This window comes from Diabrotica virgifera, chromosome 7 (genome assembly GCF_917563875.1).
Source record: "Diabrotica virgifera virgifera chromosome 7, PGI_DIABVI_V3a".
Taxonomy (NCBI): Eukaryota; Metazoa; Arthropoda; class Insecta; order Coleoptera; family Chrysomelidae; genus Diabrotica; species Diabrotica virgifera.
Window position 1 is genome coordinate 54,770,358 of NC_065449.1, and position 10,934 is coordinate 54,781,291.

At 33.7% G+C, this 10,934-nt stretch overlaps 1 protein-coding gene across 1 annotated transcript; it reads left to right on the forward strand.

Annotated features, from left to right (window-relative positions):
* The first annotated feature begins 358 nt into the window (after positions 1-358).
* On the forward strand, positions 359-7,070 carry LOC114334633 (nucleoside diphosphate kinase 6). The gene is made up of 2 exons (XM_028284729.2): positions 359-988; positions 1,184-7,070. The coding sequence occupies exons 1-2, from the start codon at positions 459-461 to the stop codon at positions 1,191-1,193; spliced, it is 540 nt and encodes a 179-aa protein (XP_028140530.1). The 5' UTR covers positions 359-458; the 3' UTR covers positions 1,194-7,070.
* Positions 7,071-10,934: the final 3,864 nt, after the last annotated feature.

Genomic DNA, 10,934 nt, shown 5'->3' on the forward strand with positions numbered 1-10,934 from the left:
CTCATTGGAAGTTCCCCTTAAGGCAAATGTCTAGGTCCGCCAGTGGTATAAGGATAGCAGTAACAATGCCATTTTGCCATTCACCCCTAAAAGGATCAAAAGGAGGTGCATTTTTTTATTTTTATAAGCACAAAATATTAAGTTCAAAAAATCTCGAAATTTCGAAAAATCTTCGTTAAAATCAATGGATACATACTCGATTTTTGTGTACGATGTTGAAATCTTTGGGATTTCTTCCATAAAATTTACCTATACAGTAGGCAACTCTTTAATCACTCGCAAATTGTGGTAGCTGGAGAACCAACATACTATTATACTATTTATAATGAGCATAAGAAGTAGATGATGGATGGTATGAAATGTCAAAATTTTTAAAGAGGTTATGTATACAAAATTTGAAAACGTAATTTCAAGAAATACCCGGTATATAAATACCTTAATTTAATATCCATTAAAATATGACAATAGCTTCTAAATTACAATTAACATTAGCCATAATTAAGCCACATATAGTCAAAAATCCTATATCATCACAAAAAATTAGAGAAATAATTATATCTAGCAATTTTAAAATTGTGAAATCCAGAAGAAAAATTATATCCTTAGAAGAAGCCAATACATTTTATGGTGAGCACAAGGAAAAGTTCTTTTACAAGAGGTTAGTAAGTTTTATGACTAGTGGACCTAGTGACATTATGATCCTAGCTAAGGAAAATGCAATAAAAGACTGGAGACAACTAATGGGTCCAACGAAAGTGTTTAAAGCACAATTTGAAGCTCCTGAAAGTATAAGGGGCCAGTTTGGTTTGTCAGATACAAGAAATGCCAGCCATGGATCTGATTCTGAGGAATCTGCAAGGAGGGAGATTGGAATATTTTTTCCAAGTTTTGATTTCGATAAGTGGTATCAAGAAGATGAACCCCTATTTAGATCTAATAAGGCTGATTTATGTTTAGAACAATTTTTACATTTGCCAGTTACACGATAGTAAGTAATATGTACTTATATTATTAACCCTAGAACACTAACCTTAATTTACACTCACTTAGACACTAACCATTCGTAATATTTATGATTTTTTTTCAATTCCAATTTTTTCTAATTTTTATATGAACAAAGGAATATTTTTACGCCTAAAATACGAAAAAAATTCTATAAAAAAACTAAATTGATTTATCTAAGTTACAGGTAACGCAACAAGAATGCATGGTGTTCTGCGCAAAATGCTCATTTGCATTGATTGCAATGAAGTGACATCATTTTTCTTTTTTTGGAGGGACAGATGTAGCATGTAGTACTTTTGTTAGAAGGTTGCTTGATGTCAATAACTTCGGCAAAGGAATTTTAACTAAATCGCTATTTAGAAGCTTCACTGAGCATTGCAAAGTTGACATCGCAAAACGCTAGGCATAAAAACATAAGTAAAGTCGATACTAGACTTTCTTTAGTAGAGAACATATTATTATTTGAGCATAGCAGTTTAGGACTGCTAGCAGTGATTTCTTCACCAGAAAATTCTGGGTCATACTCTAATTCAGTCGGGCTGAAATCATTTGCATTATGTCTTCACTTTCTGAATTACTAGAAGTTTCGTCATTTCGTCGTAGTCGTAGAACAATGACGGTTGTGTAATTCAATGACTTTACAGTATAATCGTTTGAAGTTGTTGGATGGGATTTCACGTCATATTTGTAAAACAGTTAATCCGATCAGCTTTAAATTTAGGAATGTTGTAATGATTATAGACCTTTTTAATATAATATACAGAATATATTCCTAATATATATATTTTACGTAAAAAGTCACAAGCATCGTTGTTCTGTGGATGCTACAGTGTCGTATCTTATAATACAACGTTATTGTACGGGTCATTTTTCTGTAATACCTGACGTAAAGTAGCTTCCGTCTATGTTTTACGAAATATTTATGAAACTTTACTAACGGATTTCAAATTAATGACTAAGAAACAAACAGAATTTTAGAAAATATTGTATTAAGAAGGAACACAACAAAGTTTTAAACAACAAAATAACAAAATTCTTAATCAAACTTAAATCTAGAGATGGTACAGAATAGCATTTTTCGGTAATAGGTTGGAACTGAACCTATTCCAAGCAAATACCTATTCCAGAAACCTAATGCGAGTTTATGATTCCGACGTGAAAAGACAATATATGGATCGCCCTAGCTCGTTCCTAATAGTTGTGCTGCTATTGTCTTCCGCTGCCCCAAATTCAAACGATCAAACTAATGGGCACCTATAATTTTGTATTTTTAATCTAGCTAGAGGATGTATGTAATTTGATTTTTAAATATATTTATATTTTTTACCATGTTTTTCCTACAATTCGTAAATCTATATTATAACACCTATTAAAACAAATTTTTCTTACATGTAATTATGGGTTTTTAAATTACCTAAAGTCGAGGTTTATTCAGAATTCGTTTATGCAAATGGAAAATGAAGACACTAATTTACTACAAAAGATAGGATCGATTAGATTATAGTCAAATAAATAAAAACATAATGCGGTAGAGTCCAAATTTTAACAGTTTTAAATGACAACTATCTGTTACAGCCGTATCGACCTGAAATCCTTTTAAACCCATCACAGATGTGAGATTTTGGAATCGAAACAGTCAACAGACGCCGCCGATGCGTTTCTCTATGGTACTATTCCGAGAGATCAAATCTCTCGGAAAAGGAAAGTGTACCTACTCAACTACGGTCAGCGCTGGAATCGAGACCGATGCCATCAAAGTTTTGTCACTTGTAATACGTGGAATAGTCGAACCGAACATATTCCGACGTACCCGCTCCAGTTCCATCATACCAACCCTTAACCGAAACGAACGTCACCGATGCATTCCCTACTAACTAACCCTACGGTTGTGCTGCAGCGACCTATTCCGAGCGAGAATCCAGTTTGAGTTTACTGTAAATTGCAGATTGCGGTCGATGCGGCGCCCTTGGAATCGAAACCGATGCCGTTGACTTTTTGTCACTGGTGCGTGGAATAGGCGATCGGAACCTATTCCGAGGTACCTGCTCCAGTTCCATCATGCCATCTCTACTTAAATCATACATAGTATTTTAATTACTCAACACCTTATAATACTAAACCGAAATTCTTCGAAAAATACATTAGAGATCAATGTTTTCAGTCAAAAGATTTGTACACTTATTTGAAAGGTAAAAAATATTAACACCTAATAATTATTCAGAGTCATGATCGGTATCATTATTTAAAGATGTAGAACCGTGCGGCAAACTGTTGTTGTCATACTTGGAAGGTATTATCCCCTTATCGCATAAATCAATTAGGTCCTTAAATTTGTCACTTGTGATGGTGACTGGCTCACGATAAGCATTTCTAAGAGGATCTTCTCCACGGTTCCTTGTCTCTTTGCGTACTATCAAAGTCTTAGCATCTTCATTTAAGTCATACTTGTATTGTATTTTATAAGGCTGGCTGTTCTGTATAACTACCTCTTTGATTTTTGTCCATTTCATTTTTTCATTTGCTGTATTTTTGAATTTTTGTTTGTCAATAAGTGTTTAAAATCATAAATATGTTTACCAGTAACATCTATTACTTTGTATGGATTGTCAGCTTTCGCCCACCTAATTAGTAGTTTCCACTCTTCTGGAGTATAAATAAGCTTGTGTTCCCCAGCTCTTTCGATAACTGAGTGCACAGAGTCACCCTCATTTTGGGTATGGCCCTTTTCGAGAAAACGGTGTGTTATGGTGACCCCAAATTCCTTAGTTATTTTGGCCAGCACAGTTATCTGACCAAAATCTAAAATCTTTAACACCTTTGTTAGAAAATTCTCTCATGAAATTATAGAGACAACTAGCTACTTCATTCGTACCACGCTTCGCAACACTCTCATCCCACACGTAACAGTAGCCTTCTTTGGCCGCCATGTCATAAACTGTAAAATTATAACAAGACAATTTACGTTTGTAGTAAAGTATACTCATTTGACCATGTGGACAAGTTAAGACCTTTTGAAAGTCGAATGTTGCGCATATGATCGAACCATTTGACTGGATAGCTTCTGTTTTGTCAGATTTCTTTAGCTGTCTGGCTATAGTTTTGTTTGTTTGATGCTTTTCATAATCTGCTTTCAGTTCATTGGAAGGATTTTTGGTATGTTTAAAAATATGACACTGATCACACGTATCTTTTTTCGTTATGTGAAAGCTCAGATTAAACTGACTGTTTACAATATCTCGATACTGTCGAAGAGTTACAGCTTTGCTCGAATATTTCTCTAAATCGGGCCACTCCTTATACATTTTAAACATTCGAGCGACACTTAGACTGCCATCTAAATACAACCTTTTTGACGATTTTCTGCAGTAGTGTGACTCGACTGGTACAAAAGAGTTCACGTCACCGATAATACCATATTATCACTGATTATTTTTCTGTGATTACTATGTCTCCCTCTCTTATCTCCTTCGACAGCTGTGGTCCTGTCATACTTATTCCATGCTGTTCTTGTGAGCCGTTCACTGATGCCTAAGGTATTTAAGAACATTATTTTGCATACTGTAATTTTATTGTGAGTGGCGTTGTCATTATCTTGTTTTGGTAAAAAATATTTGTAGGTGTATTCTCTGTTATGTTTTAACTCTCGTCGAAATGTTCTGCTTTTGTTTTGTTTTTTGGTGTAATTTGCAACGTGTAACCATTGTTTTTCTCTGCTACCAAGTTTCCAAAATCTATCAAAAATGTCAGTTCTTTCTTCTTTTGAAATTTTTGAAGCACATTTCGATCTGCAACTGCATGGGGGCCTCATTGTTTTTGCTTCAACAGTGCGCCCTCTCTTGGAACAATACCTTTTGCCTTGGTTTTTTAGTTGTTTCCTCTTTACATCCCCCCAATCTTCATGGTTTCGAAGCCTTTTTTTCCCCCTGTTTATAATCAATTTAGTGGATACAGGATTCCCTGATGAACAGGCAAAGTCATCAGATTCGTGTTGGCAGCAAAACGGATCATCGCATTTTGCATGTCTGTTGACTGGGTATGGAACTGGAGTATTCGGTACAACCGACTGACTAGACTCATCAATATTTTGGGTGGTAGGCGCAGGTGAGTATTGATCAGATAAATCAATGGGAGTCAACGGCATCGAAGAGTTATTATTCTGTTGATGCTGAGAAATAACTGATTGCGGGCAATCACTTACACTTACGGATGTCATTACGTCTGTATGCATATCAGCATCTTCATGAATAGAGTCAGTTACATGAATAATATCTGTTGTAAATGTCTTGTCTGGGTGATTTGTAACTGTAGTTGATCCAAAAACCTCATTCTGCTCATCATTGTCTGAAAATACATAATTCCATACGTCGCGCATTTCCTCACAAGATACTAACGAATCTGCTTCTAAAGGTAATGGCGAGGACCGATGTTCTCCTGCAACAAAAAACTAAAATAAATACATACTTATATGATCAAAAACAATAAAGATTATAGTAAGAAAACTTTTAATTATAATTATTAAATTTAAATTACTTTCACCATTAAACAATGACGTAAACGAAAATCTATCCGAAGAATAACATCGGTACTGTTCATCGGACTGGTACAAATCCGTAAAAAAATGACGGTTCGTACCATACGCCCACGTTAAGTACGTAGAACAATGCCTTATTTTAGTTTTCGTCGCCAACGAAGAGTGTTATGATTACGGTACAAGCTATTAACTACTGAGTACAGTAACTGTACTTCAAAAGTTTAGACATTAAAAGCAGAGCATAGAAAACTAACTATTTTATTCGTCAGAGTACAACGACGGATGTGGCATACCATCGTTGTATACTGGATTCGTCATTAAAATATAAAACAACACGTAAAATTAAAAATATTTGCTTAATAAATAACATAAACTTACCTGATACACTAGACAGATGTTCTTCTGTTTCATGTACGTTTGTTTCATTTATAAACAGGCTTGTTTTCTGACTATTCGCATTTGAAGGATCTTCGTTATTGTTTTCTACTAAGGCTAATATTTGTTTCGACCTTTGTGACGCCATAATTAACTTAACTTTATCTATACATTACACAAACAAACACCATACTCAATTTGAAACGATATTTTAAAATAAATACACAATCGTAAAGAATGATGTGTGACTATGCCTAGAACAAAGTCGCTACTAATCATCCGACGCGCGTAAGAGGACTGCTGACGGTAGAGGTCAGCGCGGAATAGAGACGACATTATTCACACGACATTTTTCTCCGTTCAAAATTCAAAACCGTCAGTATTCCAACGGTTTATCTCGATTATTTTTTATACGAATTGAAAAAAAATGGACAGTCAATAAAGCATGGCATTTAACACAAGTTTATGTTAAAAACTAAAATTTACAAAAAATCAGAACCGTCGTTGTTCTACGACTACGACGATTTGATTGTAGTCTCTCATCATCAAATTCACCTATCAAAACTTGTTTGGCCTCCAATTCCAATTTTATTGGGGTTAAGAGCTTTTTATCATCTAATTTTCTAGCTATTTTTTAATTAAATTGTCTGTTAATGAGAAAAGAAAATAATAATAAAAAAAACTTACATTAACATTAACCTGTCATAAAAATATGAAGCATCTGAGGTCTTGCAGGTAACGACTGCATAGAAAAAGGCAACTACACTGTGAATGTACTTGGCACTGCCGAGTACATTCACTGGCTGCCGGGTGAGCAGATTGATTGCTGAAGCTACTCAAATATCTGTTCTTCTAGAGTTCATGTAAAGTTGCCAATTCTTAAAAAAATAATCAGTGTTCGTAAATTTTACAAATGGTTAGTGTTATAAGGTTAATGTATGCGATGTAGGTATATGTTTTTAATGTTGAGTATACTGAAAATACCAGTGTTAGAATAATTATTGTGATCTGTAATACCAAAAATAGTTGCATTTAGGAAGATATTTATGTTCATTGTTTTCATGCTAGTCCTGTATTGTTTTATTTTTAGGATAAAAATATATGTTTGTTAACTTTTAAGATCATAAAATGAATTATAAATAAATTTTACAAAATAGAATGAATATAAAGTTTTTATTGGTACATTCCTCATTTTTCATTTCGATTCATCTTATGCCTGGTTGATGGCATCAGAGTATATTGTATAAATATTTTTTCATCTACATGGCTAATTTGTTTTTCTCCCCTAATGTATTTTTAACAGTGGCGGCCGGTCAGAGTCGGCAGTGCCGACCTACACATTTATGGACACATTGTAGATTGTCTAAATATTTAATTCAATCTGAATTGATGATATTTGTTTCTGTAAAATAAAAAAGATCTGTGAGATAATACAGACTAAATTTTATTCATTGTTTTTAAAAGAATTCAATCAATCCGATACTTTAAAAGTGATCCCTACGCGTAAGAAACTTTTCAAATTAATAATCCCAGCCATGCATCCTATTGCGATTGTGTGAATTCTTTTTTATAAGATCTGCTTCGACAGGGACGGCAAGCCGTCCCTAGATTTACGATTTACTTGTAAGAAGCGCTGTGGAATATTAGCCGATAGGCAACCAATTATACATTTCACCACAATTTCACTCGTATTTGAATGGCAGAGTCCGGTAGAAATCAATCTGCCCATCGGTGATGGGCAGACACCAGCAAGGCATGTAATACCAAGGTACGTACCCTGCTAATAGTGCGCTCGGGATGAAATTAATTATGAAATAACGTAGCTTTTGGAATTTTAAATCTCGGTTAGTTTTCACTGTAGCAGATTTGCGTAAACAGCTTTTGGAAGTTTTTAATTTTATTTTATAAAAAAAGGCAACAATTTTGCAAGTGATGATATCTCGATCCGTGAAGCAATCGGTTTGAAAACTTTACTAAATGATTATTCTTTTAATATTTTTTTACATACTTCTAAGAAAGTATTTACCCAAGCTGATGTGGTATTCAATGTTGTTCAAAATCAGTCAACTGACATTATTTATTCCAAAAATAGAATAACAAAGCTGGTAAAAAATCTCGGAGATAGTAATTTTCAATATATACGCAGTGACGTTTTGGATTCGCTTGATATTTCCGAACACCCCCACAAAAGACAAAAGTATGACACAGTATTGACACAATTTTTGATACTATTATTACTTGTGCAAATAGATAGGTACTCATTTTTTCAAATTTTGAAGATTTCCAAAAATTTAAAAGTTACGCCAAAGAATTTTCAAATATCTATTAGACAAGTGTATTAAAACTATCCATAATTCTTTAATCAAATAAACTAAGGAAATTAATTAAAAGTTTTATATGCTGATCCAAATATTTTCGGAAGATGGGATAAGTTACAAAATATGTATAATTTTATATACTGCAATTCATTGCAACAAACTGCGTTCCCGAAATTAATAAATTATTATCATGACTTCTCTCATTGCTACCAACTTTTGCCTTAAACGAACGGGATTTCTCTTGTCTCGAAAGTTTCAAAACGTATTGTCGAAACACCATGAAACAAAAGAGAATGTCAAGCTTTTCTCAAACGTCAATAGAAAAAAACTATTAAAATCTCTCCAACACATTAATAAATTTTACGATGATGTTATTACCCATTTTGCTACGTGCAAACAACATAGACTAAAGTTAATTTATAAACATGTTTAGGTTCTAAATCTATGTGAAAAAACAAAAAAAAAATAAAAAAAACAAAAACCAAAAATCTTCTATGATGATTGAAGCCTTTTAATTAGATGGTATACCTATCTGAGGAGACAAAAACCTTGCCGACCCTGTCCCTAAAGCCACGAGCCGCCACTGATTTTTAATCTTTTTACTTATTCCAGATATAGATAGCGTTTTCTTTAGTCTTTTAATTCGTACTATTTTTGCATTGTAAAAAACTTTGGTCTTTACAAAGATAAGTTGGATTGAACTTCATGAGCTTAACTGTTCACACGCCCATGAACGGAGGATGTTTTGTTTAATCCATATCTTCTGTATGAGTTTGAACCTCTTTAAAGCCCGAGTCAGAAGAACTTGCTGCTTAGTGGCCTGTGTGGCTTACTAGAATATAGTTGTTGTTTACAGATGTTGTGTATTTCTTGGAATACTGGATTTTTTGAGAAGATACATCTTACAGGATGAATCAAGGAAAGAGAATCAGTACATACGATGATTATTTTGCTTTGATGACAAATGCTGATGTCAACATTTCTCTAGGGATGATTCCCGTAGTATAGATAGCGTTGAACAGTTCTACTATTATGTCCAGGTTTTTCTCGGTGACCAAATTTATCAGCTCGCTAGGTAATTCATCTGGACCAGCAGATTTATTGGTTTTCATAGTCTATTGCCTAACTAACCTCTGTTTTGGTTATCTCTGGGCCCACATCTCCGGTTTGGCTATCTACGAATGTACTAACTTCTCTCTGGTCATGAAATAGATCCTCGATGTCCTCTTTCCATCGTCGTAGTTTTCGTTCTGTCTACATTATAATATTTTCATTTTTGTCGAGCAATAATACATGTGTGAGGTTCTTCTATTTCCTATTCCGGCTAGTTCTTTGACTTTTTTATGTAGGTTGAAGTTGTCATATCTGTTTTGCATTTCTTCTATTTCTGTACATTTTTCAGAGAGGTAGGTTTCTTTAGCCTCCCTAATTTTTCTTCTTATTTGGTCTTGAAGCTGTGAATGTACTTAGCACTGCCGAGTACATTCACGGGCTGCCGGGTGAGCAGACTGATTGCTGAAGCTGCTCAAATATCTACGCTTCTAGAGTTCATGCAAAGTTGCCAATTCTTAAAAAAATAATCAGTGTTCGTAAATTTCACAAATGGTTAGTGTTCTAAGGTTAATGTATGTAATGTAGGTATATGTTTTTAATGTTGAGTATATACTGAAAATACCAGTGTTAGAATAATTATTGTGATCTGTAATACCAAAAATAGTTGCATTTAGGAAGATATTTTATTTTTAGGATAAAAATATATGTTTGTTAACTTTTAAGAACATAAAATGAATTATAAATAAATTTTACAAAATAAAATGAATATAAAGTTTTTATTGGTACATTCCTCATTTTTCATTTCGATTCATCTTATGCCTGGTTGATGGCATCAAAGTATATTGTATAAATATTTTTTCATCTACATGGCTAATTTCTTTTTCTCCCCTAATGTATTTTTAATTTTCTTACTTATTCCAGATATAGATGGCGTTTTCTTTAGTCTTTTAATTCGTACTATTTTTGCATTGTAAATAACTTTGGTCTTTACAAAGATAAGTTGGATTGAACTTCATGTTCACAGGCCCATGAACTGAGGATTTTTTGTTTAATCAATATCTTCTGTATGAGTTTGAACCTCTTTAAAAGCTGAGTGAGAAGAACTTGCTGCTTAGTGGCCTGTGTGGCTTAGTAGAATATAGTTGTTGTTTACAGATGTTGTGTATTTCTTGAATACTGGATTTTTTGAGAAGATGCATCTTACGGAATGAATCAAGGAAAGAGAATCAGTACATACAATGATTATTTTGCTTTCATTTGAAGTGAAGTATTTAATGCAAGAAGTATTCCATATAATTCTGCAGTGTAAACACTCCAGCTTCTAGGTAGTCACACAGAGCTTATAGTCGTCATCATTATGGACACAGTGCGCTGCAGCCAACACAGTCTTCATTATTGAACATATAAATATATGTATATAAAATTTCATCAAATACCTAGTGTTGAGGATGTTTTGAAAGGATTGAGTTTGTGGTTTTTGTTTTATTGAATCTTCATTAATCAGTATTGAATATTGGAAGATTGTGCATGCATGGAGAACAATATGTAGTACATGTCTTCTTGTACAATTTTTTTAGTCTCAAGGCCGCGTCTCACCATCAAATAATTTGATCAAACAGTTTGAGGAAACTTGACGTACTTGAGGAAGTACG